General features: G+C 54.0%; 1 protein-coding gene across 5 annotated transcripts in view; it reads left to right on the plus strand.

The window, feature by feature from the left end:
- OSBP2 (oxysterol binding protein 2) overlaps positions 1–24,867 on the plus strand; it is a 110,723-nt gene that overhangs the window by 85,516 nt on the left and 340 nt on the right. For 2 of the 5 annotated variants that reach the window (XM_058656982.1, XM_012928951.2), the window contains exons 3-13: positions 1,657–1,913; positions 10,318–10,510; positions 11,056–11,173; positions 12,825–12,888; positions 13,111–13,257; positions 13,740–13,985; positions 15,459–15,579; positions 16,110–16,213; positions 16,294–16,389; positions 16,486–16,661; positions 24,610–24,842. In XM_058656982.1, coding sequence (XP_058512965.1) covers positions 1,657–1,913; positions 10,318–10,510; positions 11,056–11,173; positions 12,825–12,888; positions 13,111–13,257; positions 13,740–13,985; positions 15,459–15,579; positions 16,110–16,213; positions 16,294–16,389; positions 16,486–16,661; positions 24,610–24,842 — 1,755 coding nt within the window. Of the gene's footprint in view, positions 1–1,656; positions 1,914–5,236; positions 5,380–6,929; positions 7,064–10,317; positions 10,511–11,055; positions 11,174–12,824; positions 12,889–13,110; positions 13,258–13,739; positions 13,986–15,458; positions 15,580–16,109; positions 16,214–16,293; positions 16,390–16,485; positions 16,662–24,609; positions 24,843–24,867 lie in introns of those variants that run through there. The other 3 variants (XM_058656983.1, XM_058656984.1, XM_058656985.1) reach the window with 3 other exon arrangements.

The following is a 24,867-nucleotide window of genomic DNA, read 5'->3' on the forward strand; positions in this document are numbered from 1 at the left end:
TCTTTACAATTGGAGGGAAACCACATCAGAGAGATTTTACTTGTATCTCGGTCAGTATTCATCTAATCTGCCAACTCCAGATTAAAAATATTCAAAGGCACTTGATGTTGTAGCACAGCAAGTTAAGCTGCTACCTATAATGTCAGCATCACTCATGAGTCTCAGTTCAAGTCCCAGCTGCTGCACTTCTAGTCCAGCTCCCTGCTGAGGCACCTGGGAAAGCTACAAAAGATGGCCCCCGTGCGTGGGTGCCCTGCTGCCCGCGTGGGAGACCTGAATGGAATGCCAGACTCCTGGCCTCGGCCTGGCCCAGCCCTGACCGTTGTGGCCATTGGAGGGCTGAACCCGCAACTGGAAAATTGCTCTCTCCCACTCTGTCATCTCTCTTTAACTCTGCCTTTCAGATATAGAAATGAATCTTGGAGGGAAAAAAAAAAACCTGCCTGTAGGGAGCATGTCTAGACTTTTGTTCTTGTCCCCATCCCCTGGACAACACAGCATCATGGCTGCTGACGTGGCATTGACGCTGTGTGGGGGAATCACAAGTGACCTGGAGTTGACAGAAGGCATGGGAGGGTGGGCATGCTTCCGGGTCAGCGGACTTGCACAGCCCCAAGGGATTTCAACTTCAGGCTGGTACCAGTGGCTGGCGAGGGGTTGGGCAGGGAGCCTGAGCAGCCTGGGTCTGGCTGTGGGAGTGTGGGGGTGGATGGCAAGGGTGTTGGGGCTGTAGGGGGGTGTAGGTGGCCATTCTCTGGTAGCTCGTGGCTGGGCAGGTGCCGCCGTCCGCATGTCTGTGCTGGCTGCCCAAGCCCAGTCCTGTGTTTCTCCCTAGTCCCTGTGGCCACCGCAGGCCTGCCAGGCCTCAGGCCTCTCCAGCTTTCTGTTCGTATCCTTGTCACAGCTTCTGCTGCTGGGGGCTCTTCCCTTCTGCGGGTGGCTGCTAGAATGTCCTGCAGCCCCACCTTGCCCAATGTAAAAAGGGACAGGTCCCTGGACTCCCTGGGTGCCCAGGTCCCTGCAGCTGCCGCCTCTCATGGCATACGCCTTCATGTAGCTCGACTGGCCTGCTGCTGCCCAGAGACTCAGCCCTGTCCATTCCCGGGCACCTTGCCCATGTGGGAAGAAATCTGTTCTCTCAAAATAAGCCTTTTTTTTTTTTTTTTTTTTTTGGTTGGTTAGTTTTAATTTTGTATCTCGGGTTGCAGATGTCCTTCATCTAAAAAAAAAAAAAAAAAAGGAAAAAATAAAAACCATGAGGGAGGCTGCTAGTTTCTGAAACTAGGCCATCCAGTGTGTCCGGAGTCTGAACACACACAGAACAGGAAACAAAGTGAAGTTGGCAGTGAGGGTGCCAATCAGCTCAGGCCAGGCCCACAGACTCCCATGCAGAGGGTACCCGTGTCCACCAAGCCAACTTCACAGTGCGGCCCAGCTTACCTGCCCACAGCCACCCCTCCAATGCATTTGGGTGCCTGGGCATGGCTACGTCCTCTGACTCAGGTGGGGCAGTATCCACCTGCTCGGGGCAGGGCCACAGCCAGGCGCACCTTTTGCCCTTGCTGGGAGCCACACCGGGCACCATGTAGGGAACTGGTGCCTCCTAGTCTTGCCTACCCTGGTCACTACTAAGCCACCCCATTTCCACCTCTACAGATGACTCTGGGGACGACGACGACGAGACTGTGGCCCCCACTGACAAGAGCGAGCTGCGCTACACCCTGAAGAACCTGTCGTTGAAACTGGACGACCTGAGCACGTGCAACGACCTCATCGCCAAGCACGGTGCCGCGCTGCAGCGCTCGCTGACGGAGCTGGACGGCCTCAAGATTCCGGCTGAGAGCGGGGAGAAGCTGAAGGTGGTGAATGAGCGGGCCACCCTCTTCCGCATCACGTCCAATGCTATGATCAACGTGAGTGTCCCCTCCCCTTCCCCTCCACTCCCACCCCCATGTCTGGCGCCCTGGGCCATTCCCTGTGGCTGAAGCCACTCCCCAAGACCAGAGGTCTCCTGAGCTTCTGCCATTCTCTACCAGGACATCTAATGGTCTGTGGAGGGAGGGGTGGTCAAGTGGTGGAGATGCCCACATCCTGTATCAGAAGGACTGGGGTTCGAGTCCCAGCTCTGCTAAGGCCAGCCTTGGGAGACGGTCACTGAGGGCTCAAGGGCTCAGGTCGCTGCCAGCCACCTGTTAGACCTGGGTTGAGTCTTCAGCTCCCAGCTTTGGTCCCCCCCAGCCCCAGCTGTTGCAGGCAGCTGGGAGAATGAACCAGCAGTGGAAGCTTTCTCTGAGCCACCCCTTCCACCTGTCCTGGTATGAGGAGGGTTAGGCTCCCAGGCTGAGCCGTGGCTCTGCCCATACAGGAGGGACACAATAGCCATGTGGGCCCCCCAAGCTGGGATCCAGCTCCCAGGCACAGTGTGTGTGAGTGGCAGGGGTCAGGAGAGCTTTGCAGCCGAACCTGATGAGTGGTGAAGGTCAGCCATCTCCCCAGATCCTGGAGGCCGCACAGCTGTGACTGGCACCCTGGAGGGATTCTCTCCCCGGTTGCATAGTGTTGGCCAGCCTTCTGGGCCCTTCTTTGTGTCCCCAGAAATGGTGCGTGCTCCTGCAGGACTCAAGGACAGCCCCCACCTGCCCAAGGGTGGCCTTGGGAATGCCCAGCCTGGGGCCTGAAGCTGAACAAAGTGTGCCCTCTTTCCAGACTTCAGGGAAGCTCAGGTCCCAGGTGCCCACCCGCCTGGCTCAGAAGGGCATCCCCGTGTCTGTGTGTAGGGAAGCCATCAGTCCCCATGTGCCAGGGCTCCTCGGAGGCTACATCCGTGCTCTTGTTGGCCTTCAGCCACCCTCTGAGCTGCTGTCCTTACAGCCCATGTCCCAGTGCCTCCACCAGTGAGCCGCACAAGTATTAAACCTTGGCAAACACAGGGACGTGTTGGCATTTCCTGCCCCAGGTGTACCTCCCCAGTCAAGCCCACCTGTTTAGTTTTTGAAATTTTTTTTTTTTAAGTTTTATTTGAAAGGCAGAGTTAGAGAAAGAAAGGATCTTTTGTCTGCTGGTTCACTTCTCAAATGATTGCAGATGCTGGGGCTGGACCAGTCCAAAGCCAGGAGCCAAGCGCTTCTTCCAGGTCTCCCATGTGGGTGCAGGCTCTGCTAAGTGGGTGCAGGGATCTAAGTGCTTAGGCCATGCTCTACCACTTTCCCAGGCCATTGGCAGGGAGCTGGATAGGAAGTGGGGCAGCCAGAACAGAAACTGGTGCTTATATGGACTCCCTGGAGAAGGAGGCTGAACCTATTGTGCCATAGCACTGCTCCTACCCACCCCCACACTGGTTTCACATTAGCAGGTTTGGCTTCTCCAGGTTTATATATATATATATATATATATATATATATATATATATATATATATATATATATGAAATAAATAAATATATATATATATATATATATTGGAAAGGCTGATATACAGAGAGGAGGAGAGACAGAGAGGAAGATCTTCCATCCAATGAATCACTCCCCAGGTGACAGCAACGGCCAGTGCTGCGCCAAATCGAAGCCAGGAGCTACTTTCCGGGTCTCCCACGCGGGTGCAGGGTCCCAAAACGTTGGGCCGTCCTACACTGCTTTCCCAGGCCACAAGCAGGGAGCTGGATGGGAAGTGGAGCAGCCGGGATTAGAACTGGCACCCATATGGGATCCTGGGCACGGTCAAGGTGAGGACCTTAACCATTATGCTATCGCACTGAGTTCTTCTCCAGGTTTCTGAGCTTCTCAGCTACCTTCAGGACAACAGCTCCCTAATAAGTGCCGGATAAAGTGTGAATTGTTTTATGGCAAGCACCGCCCCTTTCCCCTGAGGTTGGTTATAGCCCTGTTTCCAGCTGTAGCTCCAGGGAATCCTGTGCCCATGGCACTCCAACCTAAGAAGGGCCTGTCCCAAGTGTTAAATCAGGGAAGGGAAAGTGGGTGCAAAGGCTATGCCGACAGACCCTGCTGGTGGCCCAGGCTGGCGCAGAGGCCAGCGTAATGACTGGGACCTAGGTTGGTATAGGACTGTTGGACACCAGATATCCAGATTGCCCTCCCTAAGCCAGGGGACCCACGGATGTCTGGTCAGCCACTTGCCTGAAGGTCCAGAGTTCAGCTGCCCTCCTGTTAGCAGGTGGGAGATCTGTGACTGAAGGAAGTGGGTGGCTCCCACCCTCTCCCTTCTACCCCCTAGGGAGCCTGCTCAGGCGTTTCCACGCCCCCAGCTGCCTACTTTTCTCTGCCTAGGGGCTGTGGCATAATGTCTCCCACACTCTCAACTCCCTCACCAACTGCCCCACTTCCCATCCAGCTCCCTGCTTGTGCCCTGGGAAAGCAATGGAGGATAGGCCAAAGCCTTGGGACCCTGCACCTGTATGGGAGACCTGGAAGAAGCTCCTGGTTCTTGGCTGTAGCCCAGCCCGGCTCGGCCATTGTGGCCATTTGGGGAGTGAACCAGCCAATGAAAGATCTCTCTGCCTTTCTCTCCCTTCTCTCTGCAAATCTGTGTTTCAAGTAAAAATAGATGTTTTTAAAATTTTTGAGAGGTAGAAAAATAGAGAAAGACACAGAGATAATTGCCTATCCGTTATTTATTCCCCCAAATGCCCCTCATGGCCAGGGATGGGCCAGACCCAAACTGGAAGCAAAGAGCTCTCATCAAATCTCCCCATGTGGGTGAACAGACCCCCAAGTACTGGCACCGCCACCTGCCACCACTCAGGTGCACATTAGCAGGAAGCTGGACCCCAGGCATGGAGGTGAAACTTGGCCTTGGGAACTCCAGCATGGAATGTAGACATCCCAACTGGCATACCCACGATGTCAAACAACACCCCTACCCCATCCTCCATAAGACTCTCCCCTGCTCCACCTGTGGAGGCCAAGTTCGGGGAGGCTGTGGGGAAGGACTAGGAAAGTCTATGAAAAGTGAGCAGGTGGGCTGGAGTCCAGCTGAGTGCTGCAGGTCCCAGTAAGTTGAGGGCATCTCCACACTCCCATCCCCACATCACCGCCCACCCCACCCTATCCATGGCCTCCAGTATCACGTGGACATCGTCTCCTCAGCACCCGCAACCACCCTCCATGCAAAAGCCAGGACACGGTTTCCCTCACAGTGTCAGCCTCCAGGCCTGGCCCAGCGCCCAGGCCCGGCACGTGGGAGCTTCCACAGCAGACAGGCAGGGAGGGGAGAGAGGAGGAGGGGAAGGGGGCAGAGAATTGTGAAAGAACATGGGAGCTAATGAATGAATCGCCTTGCATCTGACAAAGCTCCCCAGTGGGTAATGTTTTTGGATCCTGATAAAAAGCCAGCCCAGCAGGTTGGTTTGGATCACCACTCAGGGTAAGTGTGAATCAGCCTGCTGTTGAGGTACATCCCACAGCAGGATCCAGCCGGCTCCACATGCCAGGCACAGGGCCACCCTGAAACCCAAAGGCCCAGCTGGACCTGACCCCTCTCTGCTGGCCATGGAGGGGGGAGGCGGGGATGTGGCATCATGTCACCTCTCACTTGAGATCTCCAGGTGGCCTTGAACCCCTCCAGCTAGGTAGAGCTGTCACAAGGGCCAACATACAGTGGGGAGTAGGAGATAAGGCAGTGGGGGAGAGCTTGCAGTGGGGACAGATATGCACACACAGACAGCAGTGCTGGGATGAGGCCAGCATCCGCAGGAGCTGCCCACTCCTCAGAATAGCCTGAAGTTTCCCCCAGTCTCCCCGCACCACCACCTCACTTGGCTCATTGCCCAGGGGATCACGCAGAGCTCGAGTGGTGGGAGAGAGACCCCGAGCAGCCACCTCGTCCTTCCGGACCTATGGGGGCGGGTTCCTGACCAGCTGACCACTGTTGGGCTCTGACAGCTTGCTCCCTGGGGGCCTGGAGAACTGGGTAAAAATAGATAGCAGAGCTGTCCCCTACAGTCAGCATGTGGGCAGCCAGATGGTGTCCATGTGCACATGGGGGTAAATGCATGTCCAAGTGCAGGAAGGACTGTTTTCAAGCTGTGATGCGGTGGACGGAAGCAGAGTGACTGTCATCCCCCCTAACCCACGCTGCCCACCTTGGTGTCTCAGAAGGGTGAAGCGCCCCCTAGTGCTGGTCACCCAGTGCCCTGCTGGACACACACACACACACACCCCAGTCCACTCGTACCCACCCCTGATCAGCTGACCCGGCGCCCTGCTGACCTGCCTGCAGGGAGGGTTGAGGGGAGCAGTGAGGTCATTGTCGGGATTAGGATTAAGAGCAGTAGCCGCAGTGACTAAAGACTGTCCCCCTCCTCAGGGTACAGCTGGGAGAAGGTTCCCAGGTCAGAGGCCGGGTCTGACCCACGGGCCAGCTGTTTTTCTCTCCAGGCAGCCCAAACCAAAAGCCAGCCCTTTCTGCCCTGGGCTTCTTAGTGGTGTGAGTCCTTGGGCCTCCCAGCTTCCCCTGTGTGGGGTGGTGCGGAGTGGGGGAAGGGGGAATGCTCCCACGCCTAGAACCCCAGGCCACAGCCAGGGAGCCCAGTGTGTCACCCAGAGACCCCAGGTGGCCACAGTGTGGGTAGCAGCAAGGACCTGTGTGTGGGCCCAGACATAGGCTTGGGCCACCTGCTGGCTTTCACATCGTTTCCCCACCCCACTAACTCTGCGTGATGCAGGACAGAGTGGGCAGGGCACACTGGGGTCAGCCCAAATCTCTTCACCAGCTCAGAGCTGGGGACCAACGCCCGCTCCCAGGGACAGCTGCCAGCCTGGCTGGGTCAGCAAGGCACTCCCTGGGCCCCAGAGAGCCTCCTCCCCCACTGTCAGTCACAGGTCTTCCTCCTCTCCCCCCTTTCCCTCCCCTTTCCCCCCCCTTTCCCCTCCTGGGCCCCTGAGGCCTAATCCAGCTTAGTGCACAGCCCACAGGGCACAGCCCAGCTCAGCATTCTGGGGAGGGCGGGGGCTGCACAGGCCTCTCCCCTCAGCGCAGCCAGGATGGGGCCCAGAGAAGGCTGGCACGGGCAGCAGAGGCGGCTCTGGAAGCTAGGGATGGATACCAGGTGGGTGCCTCACGGGTCCAGAGTCCGAGTTGGCTGCTGTGCTGCTCCCAGCAGGGGCAAAGGCTCAGCCACATGAAGGCCCTCCGTGTTAGGACACAGCAGCCTCTGCCCTGTCCCTCCCCCCTACTCCGACCTGACCATAAGTAGCTAGATGGGAGCCCTACTTTCACTGTGGGAGGCGGTTTTGACTTCCTGGGTCCCTGTAGGTGGCCTTGGTCCTTTGGTTTGAGCCCAGGGCTGGGGTCCTGTGGGCTGGAAGCATCCCTTGGGACCCCAACTTCCTACTCCCCTCCTAGGCAGCAGGTGGTATGCGGAGGGGGCCAGCATTCAAATAACCAAGTATGTATCTGGAAAAGGCCTGGGAGGGGTTTTGAGGTCAGGTGTGCAAGAAGCATGTCCAGGCTGTTAGGGTCTGGTTTTGCCAACTCCCCAGAAATGACAGTCTCACTGGTAATGCAAAAACAGGCAGTTTATTGTGCCAGCATGCTGGGGTCAGATCGTTCTTGGGGCACGCAGGCTAGCCAAGCAGAGGTCAGACCCCAAACTAACAAATGGCTGGAGATTTATATAGGCTCTTTTGGCTGAAACATACATCAAAAGTAACAACTTTAGACACGTTAATTTTTTTATGGTCTTCAGGCGCAAGCAGTCCGCTCTGTTCCCACAGTCATTATCTTTTATGGCTCTTCCACTCTTTGCACCCTTATCTTTATGGTTCCTCCTTTTCCTGGGACTGGAGACTTGCGCCTGTCCTCCTGCACCTGGGTTAGTTGGTAGATAAGGTTTGTGACACTGTTCACAAGCTTGCAGGGGAGCAAGGACAGATTTATCGCCAAAGTAGATTTTTCCCACAGTCCTGGCACCTCCTGGCCTAGCAAAGTAGCAGTTTCTCGGAACAAAGGAGCCTAACATTGCCCAACAATAACATTCCATTCTAACATTCTAACATTCTAACATTTTACCCACACTCTAACAGCTCCTTCCTCGCATGGGAGAGAATGGTTGATTCTGAAGTATCCAGACCCAGCAACAAGGAGGGGAGAGGATTAGCAGCCCAGTTTGTTTTTGTACCACAGGCACCCTATTCCTCTTTGCTCTTACCACGGGCAAGCCCCGAACATTCTAGGCCAGAGGTTTGCAGGAATCATTAGCTGGTGGTTGCACTGCTCAGTCTGTTCTGATGCGGGTTATAGGGGGGCAGGGCTCAGCTCAGGGAGATAGATGACTGCAGGGCTTGGGGTGGGGGCTGTGGGTCTGAGCAGATCCCGTGGGGTCAGAGAGCTGGGGGAGTGGGGCACCCACAGGCCAACAAGAACTCCAGAGTGGACAGGCAGTGGGGACCATGCCTGGCTGTGCAAAGGGAACGCGGCCCCCAGGACCCCTGCCTGCTTGTCCCCCATGCTGAGCTCAGCAGCCCCTGCCCCCTCTCCATCTCACCACGCAGCAGAGTGTAAGAGGCAGAGCAGAAAGTGATGCCTTCCCGGCTGCTCTGGCCACCTGTCAGGATCCCCACCCCAAGGCCTGGAGATAGCAGAGGGGAGGGACCAGGTCGGGAAAGGCTTGACTACATTACAAACCATGGTCAGGGTCAGGCCTGCAGCCGGGTCTCCATACCACTTGACAACCCTTGCTCCATCCCCACAGAGAGGAGTCCTCCCGCCCCACCCACTTTCTGCTAAGCAGAAGATAAGGAGATTTTCTTTCTTCACTTAGAGGCACTCTGCCCTGCCCCCACCCATACCCACCTGTGCCTGTCTGTGGCGTAAATCCCTGCTCCGGTGCATGGCCAGGCTGGCATGGAGCAAGGGCGAATTGAAGGGGACCTGGCCCCACTTTCCCCTTCCCTTCTGTTAGCTTTTTTTTGGGGGGTGCAATCCCACTCTGCCTCCTTTCTGGGTGAGCACAGGGCCTGGGGGTAAGGGGTGTGTCAGAGGCTGGAGCAGCCGGAGCTAGACCTCAGATCTTCTGGCTCTCTGTGCCTTGGTTTCCCCAGGTTGTGCTATATCTTCAGAACGGTGGACACCCTTCCCCCTGCCACTCACATGGGTGCTGGGACAGAGGTTGGCATCCCCTCCACACCCCAAGAGGGTCTGTTAAATGGCTCAGCAGCCAGCACCCCCTCCCCCACAGAAGCCTCTGGCCAGAACCCTTTCCAAGGCCACAAGTGCAAAGGTTCTTCCTGCCGGGGCAGCTGAGCCAAGGCAGAAGGGTGGGGGGCTCCCATGCAGAGCTGGGGGTGGGGTGGGGCACAGTGTAGGCTGGTCCATCTATCCCTGTCCCCCCCCATGCCCTTACTCAGTCTAGGCCCCTGACAAGGCATGACTTGGCCCAGAAACTTCTGGGGCCCCTTGACTTGTGGGGACTGCACAGGGTGGTGACTTAGGGAAACAAACCTAACCCACAAGTGTGTGAGTGCCGCAGTGGTGGGGGCAGCACCTGGGCCAAGTGGGTGTGGGGGATGACAGCAGTCAAAAGGACAAGCTGGTTGCAGTTGGGGGTGGTGGTCCCCTGCTCCCCCCCATCAGCATCACCTCCCCAGTTCATCATCTGGGAGACACTGGATATCATCCCGCTGACACAGCTGTCCCCAAAGCCCAAGCGAGGATCTGTGTGTGCATCTGCTTCCAGCGAAACACACCTGAGCCTTCAGGGTTGCTAGGTGCCCCATGTCCGTATGGGACAGTGACTGAGCTCCACTCCCCGAGAGTGGTAGTACCCACTGCACACCTGGGGATGACAGAAAACCTCTGTGTGTCATAGTAGGCCATGGGTTGGCAAGAGAAACCTTCAGAGTCTCAGTTCTTATGGAGCAGAAGGCTCTAGGTGTCAAAGCCAGACTGTTTTGGGTCCCAGCGGGGACGGGGTTAGTGACAAACCCTAGGTCCAGCACAGTATGACCCAGCGACCTCCGCTCCCAGGTACTGGTGCTCAGGGCCATAAGCAGTGACACCCTCTGCCCCAAGATCAGAGCCCTGAAGACGGCATCCTGGACCAACCAGACCAGGATGCGGGTGCCAGTCCATGGTGGGCTCCCACATGGCCCACATTTTCATGTCCTGGGGCTATGAATACATGTGTATCTTCCACAGCAAAAGGAGAATGGAGAGGATGGACAATGTCCCCCCCCCCCCCAGGGGAAGGGTTATCACCCCTGCAGCCTGCTGGGTGGGAGGGGCTTGCGGAGGCTGCCCGAGCCTGCCTAGGCTCTCTGGGACGATGACTGTCCCCAGCCCTTCTGGCCCTCACATCCGCAGGCCTGCAAGGACTTCCTGGAACTAGCGGAGCTCCACAGCCGGAAATGGCAGCGGGCGCTGCAGTATGAGCAGGAGCAGCGCGTGCACCTGGAAGAGACCATCGAGCAGTTAGCCAAGCAGCACAACAGCCTCGAGCGGGCCTTCCGCAGTGCCCCTGGCCGGGCCACCAACCCCGCCAAAAGCTTCAGCGAGGGTGAGTGAGCCAGGCCAGGGCTGGGGCCAGGACAAGACGGACAGGACAGCCTGGCCGGGGCTGAAGTTACCACTGGGTCTTCAGAGATATCATTCCACTTTACACAGCACCTGCTGTGTCTGACCCAGAGAATGTAGCCCTGACCATGCCCACCCTCGGGCTTGTTGGGGCCAGTTCTGGCCTGCCTCTCCCATCTGGTACCCCTGCTTAAAGGACAGGAAGTACAGGTGACCTCTTTGTGGCAGACCCCCTGCCACATACCCCAGGTGCCAGGTAGTAGCCACCCACTTGGCCTTGAGCGGTGTGGTGGGGGAGAGGTGGTCCATCAGAAAGGGAAGCTGGGCCAGGGACCATTCCAGCCAATGAGGGTGTCCCCTTTCCTCCCTACCAAGCTCCGATTAGTCAGGGCAGGAATAGGTGACTGTATCAGGGGGGGAGGAGAGAGGGGGAACCACTGCTTGCCCCCGGAACTTGCCCCAGTCAGCCAAGCCTTTTTCAGAGACTGCAGGGACTAAGGGCAGACGCCCCTGCCTGTGTGTCCCTAGGAAGCCTCTTGACTCCCAAAGGAGAAGACAGTGAGGAAGATGAAGATACCGAGTACTTTGACGCCATGGAAGACTCCACATCATTCATCACCGTGATCACCGAGGCCAAGGACGACAGGTGGGGGTGGGGGCATCCTCCCCCTCTCCCTTCCAGCCCAGTCAACCTTCCCCGCCTGGATCTCGGGCTCTATCCGATCACCCTCCCGCCCAGCCCACATACGAACCCCTGGGGGATTTCTCGAAGTCTTCCTCTCCAGATGAGTATTTTTGCTTACTTTCTGGTCTTCCTTGATTTGAAACATACCAAATGTTTGCATCAGGATTTTCTTTTAAAGATGTATTTGTTTATCGGGAAGGCAGACTTACAGAGAGAAGACAAAAATCTTTCATTTGCTGGCTCGCTCCCCAAATGGGTGCAATGGCTGGAGACGAGCTGATCGGAAGCCAGGAGCCTCATCGGGCTCCTCCACACAGGTGCAGTGTCCCAAGGACTTGAGCCACCCTCCACTGCTTTCTCAGGCCACCAGCAGGGAGCTGGATCAGAAGTGGAGTAGTTAGGACACGAACCAGCACCCACTATGGGATGCCGATGCTTAAAGGTGCAAGAGTAGCTTGTTGAGCCATCAAGCCAACCCTTGCATCAGGATTTTTTAAATAGGGAACAGTCCATGGGTTGGACCCACTGCAGTGGTCGAAAGGCCTCCAGGCGGGTACCCCCACCGTGACACCCCTCAAAAAATACTCTCTCCACTTAGAAGCAGATAGAAGTAGCAAGAGCTTTCTCATTCTCTTACTTCAGAGCCTTTGTTTCATTTTCCATAAAAGCCGCTCCTTTGGGGTGTTGTTCTGGGCCCAGTAGGACCCATGGTAGTGACTGGTACACCTGCTGGCCATGATGACAATGTTATCAGGCTGTCAAAAGTGCCCGTGGCTGAGCCGGTCCAGCAGGTAGGCATGTGCAACCCATGGTCATCTCACCTCCTGGGCCATCAGCAACTTCCAACGACAGGTGTCTGGATCTGCCCCTCAGGGAGCACACCCCATCCACAGGTGCGTTTCCGGCTCAGAACTGGTTTCCGTTTGAGGAACGTTTTCAGATTGCTCACGTCATTCTCACATGAACACAGGTTGGCCAGGAACTTCCTGTCACTTTTAACAGCATAGCATCATCATGTTAGCACTGTGGTCAGGGAAGGGCCTGCCCTGCTGAGACTGCCCTGTGCTGGTTGGAACCTCAGCTGGGGCTTGGCTATAGCGCCCCCTGCAGCTGTGGCTGACCTTTGCTACAGCAAACACTTCTGGGTATGTAGCCCTTGTGTCACACCCACTTGTTGCTCTTCAGGAACCCCAGTCTAGGGCGGGAATCAGCCCAGCAGACAGCAGGAAAATGGCATAGTCTGTCAGGGCCCATCAAGCTTACAGTGCTGTCCTGGAAAAGAGGTGTCCCCCCAAACTCAACACACACATATTCCATCTTGGTGCTCAGTCCAGGGACTCCAGTCTGCTACTGGGGGCATCTGCGAGTGGCTGGGAGGAGGAGGTGGGCTCTCTTCAAACTGCTACTTGCACCCCCCAGGTCTCTGCCTTGAGCATCCCACATTACAGTTGTCTCCATTGGAGAAGCAGCCCGGGCGGGCGGGGGGTGGGGATGCAAGGAGGTGCTGCCCCTCAGACCTCATGGAGGGTCTGGACAAGAGGTGGGCTGGGTCCCCAGGAGGCCTAGAGACTTACTGCCACCTGATCTCCCCCCACCCCCCGTTTTCCCGCAGAAAAGCTGAAGGTGGAACCGGGCCGGGTCCTGTGGACTGGGCCTCGACAGACAATGGGAGTGAGGTAAGCATGCCCATGATCCTGACCCCTGGCCACCAGGGTGGCCCAGTATCCTGCCACCTTTGGAGGCAGGGGAGTGAGGGGAGTTCCTGGTCTCATCTGTGACAAGTTGGGCAGAGCCAGCCTCCCCTCCCTGCCAGCAGCTGGCTTGGCGTTAGTCCTCGGTGGTGGGTCTAAGGTGAGGGTGGGGCCTCTGCTGATGGTCATGCCCGGCGTCTCCGGCAGGTGCTGGACAGCGCTGCGCTTGTGCCCAAGGGCTCATCCAGAGTCAAGAGGAGATCCCGCATCCCCGACAAGCCCAACTACAGCCTTAACCTCTGGAGCATCATGAAGAACTGCATTGGCCGGGAGCTCTCCAAGATCCCTATGCCAGTGGGTGGCTCGGGGGCGGGCACACAGCCCTGGGTGTTAGGGTCCCGAAGGCTCCCGAGGAGTATGTCATCATGTGATCCATCAGCGTCATCTGTTCCCCACCCCACCAGAAAGCAGGGACCTCCTCAGGTTGTGTGTGGAGTGAGAACTCCAGGGAACCCATAGACCTCACAGTGTCCACACTGCCCGGGATTGGGTTGCAGGGAGCTGCAGGATTGCACCATGGGTGGGAGGAGAAGGCTGGCCATGCTGGGAGCTGCCCAGCCCAGGAAATGAGCACTGAGCCTGGCCACACTGCGGACGGAACCCCAGACCAAATGGATCACTCCATGCTTTGGGGATGGCCAGGGCACCCAAGGGAGCGGCAGCAAGGACACCATCCAAGCAGGGACCTCACTGAGCCTTGGAAGCAACAGGGGTGACCCAGGGGCTGGGCCCCACCTGACTGGCCCTCCCCTGGCTGCTTGCTCACTCACCCCCAGGTGAACTTCAACGAGCCCCTGTCCATGCTCCAGCGGCTGACGGAGGACCTGGAGTACCACCACCTGCTGGACAAGGCGGTGCACTGCGCCAGCTCGGTGGAGCAGATGTGCCTGGTGGCCGCCTTCTCCGTGTCCTCCTACTCCACCACTGTGCACCGTGTTGCCAAGCCCTTCAACCCCATGCTGGGGGAGACCTTCGAGCTAGACCGCCTCGAGGACATGGGCCTGCGCTCACTCTGTGAGCAGGTGAGAGCCACACTTTGGCCCAAGGTCAGAGCAGGCGCATCCCAGCCCTCTGGGGCAGGGCCAGGACCTGCTGGAGACAGCAGGGGGCCAAATCATGTAAGGCGATCTGGACCCCTTTCCTAGCAGGGGAGCTGTGGAGTGAGGTGGAGGGACATTTTCTGGATTCCAGGCGGGCTGGAAGGCAAGAAGAGACCCAGCCCTCCTCGTGGGAGAAGAGGTGATCCGGCAGAGGTGCCCAGGCAGCCACAGGCAGGGATGTGGCTGCAAGGGATGCCGCAGAGGGGATAGCGACCCAGGAGATCTTAGTTAGCTGCTGCTTTGCCAGCAGTGGCGACCCCAGGAACGTTGGCCTGAGTTGCCCTCCAAGGGCCAGGTGCTAGTCTGGCATCGGTGGGGGAGGGTGGGTTTGCATTGGGCATGTGAACAGACATGGCTGGCTCCTAGGGGACCAGCATGCAAGGCAGATCTGTGACTAGCAGCGTTTCTGGTTTAAGAATGAAGCAGTCAGGAGGCAGTCTGGCTGAGGAAGGTGAGAGGGTGAGGAGAAGGACTCCTGGCTTACTTGCTCCCCTCTTCCTACCCCTCCACCCTGGGCAGGGTGGACCTCTCTGGCTACCCACAGGCAGGTGGGCATGGCAGATAGGGCCTCCATGAGGGACCTGAGAAAAGCAGGCCCGGGAGACTGGAGAGCATGTGGCATGAGCCTGGCTGGGGCACCTGGGACCCGGTGTGGAGCAGACAGAACTCCAGGAGGCTGAGCCCTTGGAATCAACCCAGCATTTGACCTTGGGGAAGCCACACAGGCTCCAGGCATGGGTGGGTGACCGGGCTAAAGCACCACTCACTACATGGGGGCAGCTGGAACCGTGCTTCAGGCTCAGGTTGAGCCTGTGTCGGTGTAGGTGTCTGGGGATAGTTCTGGAGTTCTTTGCCTTAGGGAGCAAGTAGGCTACAGGAGGGCAGATCTGCCACAGCGGGGGCAAGAAGGGACAGGGAAGTTATGGCACAGCTCTGAGCTGGCAGTGAGCCAGGCAGCAGGTGTCCTGGGGGATGAGGAGCGCAGTGATGGGGGTGCCCGGTACCAAGTGATGGTCCCCTTAGAAGCCGAGGCCCCAGGCAGGACCCCCTTGGGCGCAACTGTGCCCCTGGGTTCAGATGGCCTGGCCAAAACGGGGCCTCCACAGTTTCACACATTCCAACATCCGTGGCCTTGAGAAAGCAGGACACAGACACCCTCAGAGTAGCCCATCCCAGGCATGAGACACACACACATACCCTACCCCATCCCTCCCGCCTGCCCCCCCCCCATGCTGTGCAGGCCCTTGGGCTGGGGCAGGGGCAGGTCCAGAATGGCCACCTGCCTGCCAACTCTGAGCCCCGCCTTTCCTGGGGCAGGTGGTGGAGAGGTGGAGAGGTCTGCCTTAGGGGGGCCAGCTTGCCTTGCACCCAGTCCACAATGCACTCTGGTTCCAGGTGAGCCATCACCCCCCTTCGGCTGCACACTACGTGTTCTCCAAGCACGGCTGGAACCTCTGGCAGGAGATCACTATTGCCAGCAAGTTCCGGGGGAAATACCTCTCCATCATGCCGCTAGGTGAGCTGGGACCCTGTGCGCCCTGGGACAGGAGGCACTCTGCTGACCCAGGGGAGGATTCTGTTTACCAAAAGCCTGGCTGGGGCTAGCACAGGTTAAGCTTCTGCCTGTCATGCCAGCATTCCATAGGGTCAGTCCCCAGCTGTGTCACTTTCCATCCAGCTCCCTGGAAAGGCAAGGGAAGCTGTCTCAAGTCGTTGGGGCCCTGCGTTCCACATAGAAGGATTCCAGGCTCCTGCCTTTGGCCTGGCCCAGTCAAAGCCATTGCTGCCATCTGGGAAGTGAACTAGTGAATGAAAGATCTCCATCTCTCCAGCCCCCACTCACCTCATTCTGCCTTTAAAATACATTTTTTAAAGTCTGGGGTTCCCAGAGGGAAACTTCCTGCACCCCTCCCTCTAACCTGGGCCTCCATTTCAGCTGTTCTCCAGCTTGCCTACATATTCCTTCTGGCTCTCCAGACCCTGAGCCTGTGGGGTGGGGGCAACCTGGGCTGGGGACTTGGCCTCTTACCTGTCCCTGGTTTCCAGGTGCCATTCACTTAGAATTCCAGGCCAGCGGAAATCACTACGTGTGGAGGAAAAGCACCTCGACTGTCCACAACATCATCGTGGGCAAGCTCTGGATCGACCAGGTCAGGGGTGCCCCTGTGGGCGCTGCGGGGAGCGTGTCTGACGCAGGAATCACTCGCTGACCCCAACCACTTCCCACCAGTCAGGGGACATCGAGATTGTGAATCATAAGACCAATGACCGGTGCCAGCTCAAGTTCATGCCCTACAGCTACTTCTCCAAAGAGGCAGCCCGAAAGGTTAGCAGACCCGCCCCCCAACCTCTGGGAACCCCAGGAAGCAACCCAAAAGGGGCACATGTCCTGCTGAGGTCTCCCCTCCCCGCTTACCTGCAGGTGACAGGGGTGGTGAGTGACAGCCAGGGCAAGGCCCACTATGTGCTGTCGGGCTCGTGGGATGAGCAGATGGAGTGCTCCAAGATCCTGCACAGCAGCCCCAGCTCCGACGGGAAGCAGAAGACAGTCTACCAGACCCTGCCAGCTAAGCTGCTGTGGAAGAAGTACCCGCTGCCGTGAGTAGGGGCTGGGGACCCTGGCCCGTGACACGGGGCAGGGAAGAGATGGAAGCACTGGACACGGGCGGCTGGGGGAAGTTCAAGGGTCAGGTGGGCAGAGAGAGGATTAGGAGGTAGACACCCCGGTGTGGACCCATACACCCAGTGGTAAGTCAGGTGAAGCTGCCAGCAAAGGTGGGCAGGTGCTGTGCAGAGACCTTAAACAGTCGGTAGGACAGAGTCCCTCCCCCACATGGTTTCAGGGAATGGAAACTGAACCTGTTGCTGTAACATTGCAGAATAGATTCAAAGAGGACAAAATAGCTCTTCTTCCTATGTAAAACTTATGAAAGATAATTGATCACCTCAATATATAGAGAAGACATTAATCAAACTGTAGCACAAAGACGGGAAGCTAGAGGGAGAAGAGACAGCTCATGGCTGGACTCTGAGCGAGGCCCAGGACCTCCTAGGAGTTTGCTGGTGGGCAGCATCTCTGTCTAGACCTCCCGAGGCCTACCATCTGCATGGCCTCCAGGCCTCTCCTGCATGTAGCAGCACGTTTGAGCACAAAAGTCTGGCGTACTTCTAATCAGAGTCCAAGCAGGAAAAGGAGACCCTATTTAAAAAAAAAAAATAGAGAACTTAATAAATCTATTCAGTGCAACCTGTTAGAAATGAAATCCGAGACCATTAAGTAAGCTGCTACGGAAGATGTTTTCAGCAATTGTGTGAGCTCAAAGGCAGCCAGATGTGAGCTCGAGGCCCGCCAGCTCCCTGACCCCCATAGCCAACCCAGAGAGGAAGGGAGGCTCCTAATGCAGGGGGAATGTTGAAATAGACCCTCTCAGGCCCACCGAAACTCAGTTTGCAACGGGTACACCTGCATGCAAAGACACAGCCCCAGGTAGAAGGAAACTAATGCCAGATGCGAGCTCTCAGACAGAAAGGAACAAAGAACCAAAAACACCTTTCCGGAGCTAAGGGAGCAGCGAATCCGGAGGGCCAGCCTGTCTTGTGGGGTTCAGCAATTTTAGAGCACCGCTGTGAGTCTGTTGCTCCGAGCAGGGATGTCTGTAGGGAAAGCACCCTGAGTCTCCCCTGTGCTCCCCAGAGCACAGGGACTTTGGATGGCAGGATGGTGGTTAGAGGACTCTCCAGACGGGAGTAGCCACTTTCAGGTCCCTGCTCCGCTGTCAGGTTCCAGCCACACCGCTGATGCACACGATGGCAGGTGATGGCTCAGCAAGCAATGTGAATTGAGTTCTGAGACCCTGGCATGTGAAAAAGAAGACTTTGAGGTGTTTTTTTTTTCTAAACAATGCACTTTCCATGAACTTTCTGAAGTATTCTTAGCTCATGTAAAATAGTGACTAAAAGCACACATATTAACTGGAATCCCAGAAGGAAAGGAAATTAACAACCCCCCAAAATTTTGAGAATTTGGGAGAAATAGTTAAAGGACAAAAATAAAGTTCCAAAAATAAATACATGAGGGGTGAATGTTGTGCCACAGTGGGTTACGTGGCTGCTTTTGGGACACCCAGAATGGATGCCGTGTTGGAGGGCAGGTTCCAGTGCTGACTGTACTTCCAATCCAGCTTCCTGCTAATGCACCTGGAAGTCCGTAGAGGACGGCCCAAGTGCTTGGGTTTCTGCCACCAAGGAAACCCAGATGGAGCTCCTGACACCCAGTGTCTTTTAAAATAACACACACACTTTTTGAAGAGACAGGGCTCCCTCTCTGGTTCACTGTTCACATGCCTGCAGGATCAGGGCTGGGCTAGGAGCTGGGAGCTCAATCTAGCTCTCCCCTGTGGGTGCCAGCCAGCCAGTTAGCTGACCCTTGCTGCTAAGGCACAGCCTGGGAAGCAACAGGCAATGACCTGAGTGATGGAGTCCCTTAGACCCACACTGGGGACCCACACTAGTGTCTAGCTCCTGGCTGTGACCTGGCCCAGCCCTTACCATTTGGGTGCATTTAAGGAGTGAAACAGCAGATAGGAGATCTTGAACTTTATCCTCTCTGCCTTTCAAATAAAGCAGGGAGGGGGGAGGAATTTAGAAGATACTACAACAGACATAAAATGAAAATGATTTGTTCGACAGTCACTAGGACCAAAGAAACATAATATGCCCATTTTAAGGAAGAGTTAAAAGTCTAGACAATGTTATTAACCTAATGGGATTTGGAGAAGAGCAATATTTTTTTAAATGCTTCTTTTTTATTAAACAAGCCCAAACATTGCCAACAATTACAGTAACCACAAATAAATGTCACTTACTAGTTAAACTGGTAACTAGTGACTGATGGTAACTGGTGACTGGTTGCATTTATTTTTTATTCAGATATATATGCCTTGTCAGAGATGCCCAAATCATAGAGCTGTGCCAAGACAAAATAATAAGAATTATTGTGACAGTCCTCAATGGCGAAGGCTGTACAAGCTCGATTATAATCAGGCACGATAAACCTTAGGGCCAAAGGGGGCAGAAGTTGAACTCCAGAAAGTATAATTCTTTAGACACCACGTAGAGGTTGCATATCTGTACAAAAACACAGATTGATAGGCAAGGGGACAAACTGGTAAAAATCCATCCCCACAGTGGGAGACTAGGAGATGGCGCTCCACCCCTGGCACCTCCTGCCAGGTCACACTGGAACTAAAAAAAAAAAACAGATAAGGGCAATGAAAGCAACAGGACATATACAGATAAGAGGGAGTGCCCGTCTCACACGTATGCTGAATGTATACACATTGTCCTTTTAAACTCCATCAAATTTCCCAGGGCAGCATACAGAACACATTCTGTGATAAGACAATGAGACCAGAAGTTGAAAACAAAATGACAAAAAAAAAGAAAGAAAAATCCTCTTCATGTTTGGGAAAGAAAAAACTACTAAATAATCATGACTAAAATAGATTAGAATGGAAAACCTTAAATACCTAAAAGGCAAAGTGACATCACAAACACCTAAACTGGCTGGGTGCGACAACGGAAATGTGTTGGCCCTAAAGAGTTCATACTGTTCAGGCTTATCTAAGTTTCCATTATAAAAAAGAATTCAAGGAAGTTCAACATAAAATTTATACTTTTAAAAAGGAAAAATAAATATGTCTGGTAAAGCCAAAAAGTTGACTCTGTGACAAAAAGAAATACTGATCTAAATGCAAATAGTAATAAAACATTTTATGACATAAAATATATAGAGATCAACAAAGGTCAGGTCAAAAGGACAAATTCTTAGAAAAAAAAATACAGTGTACAACCAATGCTGGTGTCAAGAGCATAAAGTCATATAATAATTCAAGAAAACTAAAGCAGCCTTTTTAACACAAGAACCAGGGAATGTAACAGGTGACTTCTACCAACCTTCCAAGAAACAGATACTTCCAATTTTCTGTAATGTCTTCCAGACCACAGAAAAATAGCAAATAGCTTCCTATGTTATATGATGCTAATAACCCTATACCAAATCTGGCTAAGATCTTAGCAGGAAAATAAAATGTCTGCCTTCTTTCACAGCTCCCAGTGGAGCTGTGGCCCATAAAGCCTCCGTAAGTTGAGAAGAGCAGCAAGTGCTCAACCTACCCCACATCACCGTGGCTGCTGCCCACCGCGTGCGTGGCTGGCCAGGAGCTTCCGCTCAGTCCCTCTGTCCAACATGACTGAAAGCAACCAGGCCTGGAAGAGATCAAAATTCAGAAATCTCAGGGAGTATGTGAATTACCCACACAATCATACAGTCAAAACATCATTGTCGAACCATCAGCCCACATGAGGGATATCTGTATTGGCAAAATTAGAAGATCAAACATCAGAAACCCCAACAGTAAACAAAAAGGTATCATCCTATAATCATGCTGACTTTGTCAGAATAAAAGAATAATTTTACTTGGAAATGCATCCCTTGGTCACATTAATATCTCAGTTGATTCCAGAAAAATCGCTTCAGGTGCCTAAGCACAAGATTAATGTACAAAAGCCAATTGTATTTCTGTAACTAGCAAACAACCAGAAATGCAATTTAAGAAAAAAATATCAGTTAGTTGTATCCAAGAACTTTTTTAAGCTGTATTTGTTTACTTGAAAGGCAGAGTTAGAATCTCAGCTCTAGTAGTTGAGTCACCAGATGGCTGCAAGGGCCAGATCAGGGCTGGTCCAAAGCCGGAAGCCCGGAGCTTCATCTAGGTCTTCCATGTAGGTACAGGAGGCCAAGCGCTTGGGCCATCTTCTTTAGCAGTGAGCTGGACTGCAAGTGGAGCAGCTGGGACTCAAATTGGTGCCCATATAGGATGCCAGTACTGGCAGGCAGAGGCTTCACTTGCCACTAAGATATCAAAGAAAAAACAAGAGATATCAAAGAAGAACTAAATAAAGATGTACTATTCAGATTAAAAAAAAAGTTAGGCTTTGTAAAGCTGTCTAAAGAATCAGTAAATTCCAACCAAATCCCTATAGGGATTTTTGTGGAAGCTGATATGATCATTTTTAACTATGTTGAAGATCAAACAGCGAGGATATTTCTGAAGGTGGCCAGAGAAAAGAGGACTCGCCCTGCTGGCCAGCAGGACTGATTTTGAAGCTGTAGTGTTCCCGAATGATGATCCCAGATGGAAGAGCCACGGATGTGTCTTTGATATGACAAAGGGGGCAGGTCACATCCTGTAGACAGATGGATCCTCACTTTATGGATCTGGGGAGAAGTGGTTATTCATATGGAATATGAATATGTACTCCAATTAAGTTACTGATAAAGCTGTTACAATAAGCTTTGTTAATATGCTAAGTTAAAAAAAAAAAGAAAAAGAAAAAGAAAAAATGGCTGTCTTTTAGACCTTAAGGAAATATATTTTATCCAGTTGACCCAAAAGACACTGATGCACTTGACAATAGTAAAATACTTCTTATTCATTAAGAGGAATATTGCTCATTAAAAGACAGTTAATATAGTTTGCGGGCATTTGACATCTGGTTAGGACCTCTGCATCCCATGTTGGAGTGCCTGGGTTCAAGTTCAAGGTCCACCCAAGTCCAGCTTCCTGCTTCTGCACACTCTGGGAAACAAGAAGTTCTTGGCTCCCTGCCACCCACATGCAGGAGCTGGCTCTAGTCCCCGTTCCTGGCCTTGGCCTGCCCCAGCAGCTCAATGATCTGCCTCTGTTTTTCTGTGACTGCCTTTTGAACAATTTTTTTAAAAGATTTATTTTATTTTTATTACAAAGTCAGATATACAGAGAGGAAGAGAGACAGAGAGGAAGATCTTCCATCCAATGATTCACTCCCCAAATGAGCCACAACGGCCAGTGCTGTGCCGATCTGGAGCCAGGAACTTCCTCCAGGTGTCCCACACGGGTGCAGGATCCCAAAGCTTTGGGCTGTCCTTGACTGCTTTCCTAGGCCACAAGCAGGGAGCTGGATGGGAAGTGGAGCTGCCAGGATTGGAACTGACACCCATATAGGATCCTGGTACGGCATTCAAGGCAAGGACTTTAGCCACTAGGCCATGCCGCTGGGCCCTGAACAATTTTTTAAAAGGCATTTTTAAAGCGAGTGAAAAGGCAGCATATACAAATGGAGAAGGAAATCACCATAGTTAACACCTGACAGAGGGTTAGTATCAGAAACTACAGACAGGGCCAGACATTTGGCCTGCTGATTAGGATGCCAGTCAGGATGCCTGCAGTCTACGTGGGAATGCCTGGGTTCAGGTCCCTGCCTGTAGCGCCTGATTCCAGATTCCTGCTCAGACAGACCCAGACAAACAGCAGTGATGGCAGAGGTAACTGGGCTGCTCCCCCACTGACGGGAGGTCAGGACTGGGTCTCCAGCTACTAGCTTCAGCCTGGCCCCGCCCCAGCTGATACAGACATTAGGGGAAGGAACTAGTGGCTGGAAGTTGTCCCAGTTTTTCTGCTCACTCTCTGCTTCTCAAACTTTTAAAACAAATATTACAGAAATAATATTTTATCACAATTAAAAATAGATTTTAAAGAGGATAGAGAAAGAAATTCTTATAGGTAAATGGAGTAAGAAATCATCTAGACTAAAATCCTCGCCTTGCACACACCAGGATCCTATATGGGCACCGGTTCTAATCCCGGCAGCTCCACTTCCCATCCAGCTCCCTGCTTGTGCCCTGGGAAAGCAGTCGAGGACGGCCCAAAGCTTTGGGACCCTGCACCCGTGTGAGAGACCCAGAAGAAGCTTCAGGCTCCTGGCTTTGGAATGGCTTAACTCTGGCTGTTGCAGCCACTTGGGGAGCAAACCAGCAGACAGAAGATCTTTCTGTCTTTCCTTCTCTCTGTAAATCTGCATTTCAATATATTTTTTTAAATCCATCTATCTGTGGTCTACAGGAGATGACATCTAAGGGAGAAAATTAAAGACTAGAATAGAAAGATTAAGAAGAAGGGGTGGGTGACACCCATATAAATACTTACTTGGCGCGAGCATCTGGCCCGGCAGCTAAGATGCCTGATCCTACATGGGGTGCTGGGCTTGGTGGGCTCCTCTGGCTCCTGACTCCCATCTGCTGCTCACACAGACCCTGCTGTGGGTAGGGCTCCCACAGGAGGGCCTACCTGCATCTCCTGCCCCGGCCAACCCCTGGCATTGTGGGCACCTGAGGAACAAACCTGCAGCAGATGGGATTTCTCTTTGTAACAAGTAATACTAGAGAGGGAAAGTTCATGAGGAGGAAACGGACAACCAAATGGTAACTTTTAATCTACCTCTCTTCCTTATGAATAGGGAAAAAAATGCCTTGGGGGGTGGAATTTGAACAAAAGCAGCTACATGACAGCTAACACTGCACCAGTAACAGCAAGAAACCCGTTCTCATCTACCCTATACAGAACAAATGCAAAAACATCCCCCCACATTTATAAAGAGCATTCCAGCTAATCCACAGGTCAAAGCCTGGAAGGGAGACACACTCACGGACAGACGGAGGACGGTGACACACGAGTCAGCAAAGCAGTACTTCAAGCGCACAGTCCCCGACTTTTACTCTGGAGCAGAAGTGACACAACATACAGCCAAAACTATACTTCAGAGTCTTAATTTCATCTTTGCAAGATTTTTAAGAGATGCGTTGTTTCTTTGAAAGGCAGAGTTAGGGAGAGGGAAAGACAGATCTTCCATCGTCTGCCTCCCAAGATGGTTGCAACGGCCAGGTCTCCCACACCAGTGGCAGGGGCTCAAGCACTTGGGCCATCTTCCACCACTTTCCCAGGCACATTAGCAGGGGGCTGGATTGGAAGGGTGGCCATTAGGGCCTTAACTGGCTCTTACGTGGGGCGCTGGCATCTCAGGTGCTGGCTTAACATTATGCCTGTACATTGGCCTAAGATTTAGTTATTTAAAAGAGTTTGAGATCTGCCATTGCTGGTTCACACCCGCCACACGACAGGGCAGAGCCAGGCTGAAGCCAGCAGCCTGGAACTCCATTGGCTTTCTGACATGGTTGGCAGGGTTCCAGGTACTTAAACCATCTTCCACTGTTTTCTTAGGCACATTTGCAGGGAGGTGGGATAGGAAGTGGAGCAATGAGGACTCAAAGTGGCGCTCATATGGGTGCCAACACAAGTTTGAACAGCAAACTGAACCCCGACAAAGTAGGAAAATAAAAAGCAAAATTACTAAAGGCAGAGAAACCTGAGACAGGATCAACAGAGTGTGGCGCCCAAACAGTGGGTACAATGGCCAGACCTCTGGTGTGCTGTTCTGCATGGAGAGAAGGGTGCTTGCACCTAAAACCACAGGCACAGGATCACCCTAACCGTGAGGGCGTTAGGAAGCTGCTTTCTGCTGACTGGGGTGAAACTGATAACATTCCCAGGTGGCAAATCAATCGTGGGGGTGGACAGCAGACCCTCACTGAAAGGTGTGAGGCCTGTATGCAAGACAGCTGGGTGGAGAAGGGGGCCAGCCGGGAGCCAGGGTGCGCTGTCCCCGACAGGGAGAATGCGGAGAACATGTACTACTTCTCGGAGCTGGCCCTGACCCTCAACGAGCAAGAGGAGGGCGTGGCGCCCACCGACAGCCGCCTGCGGCCGGACCAGCGGCTCATGGAGAAGGGCCGCTGGGACGAAGCCAACACCGAGAAGCAGAGGCTGGAGGAGAAGCAGCGCTTGTCCAGGCGCCGCAGGTTGGAGGCCTGCGCGCCGGGGCGCGTGTGCGGCTCCGAGGAAGGTGAGGCCGGCAGGGGAGGGCACCC

Source organism: Ochotona princeps, chromosome 29 (genome assembly GCF_030435755.1).
Source record: "Ochotona princeps isolate mOchPri1 chromosome 29, mOchPri1.hap1, whole genome shotgun sequence".
Lineage (NCBI taxonomy): Eukaryota > Metazoa > Chordata > Mammalia > Lagomorpha > Ochotonidae > Ochotona > Ochotona princeps.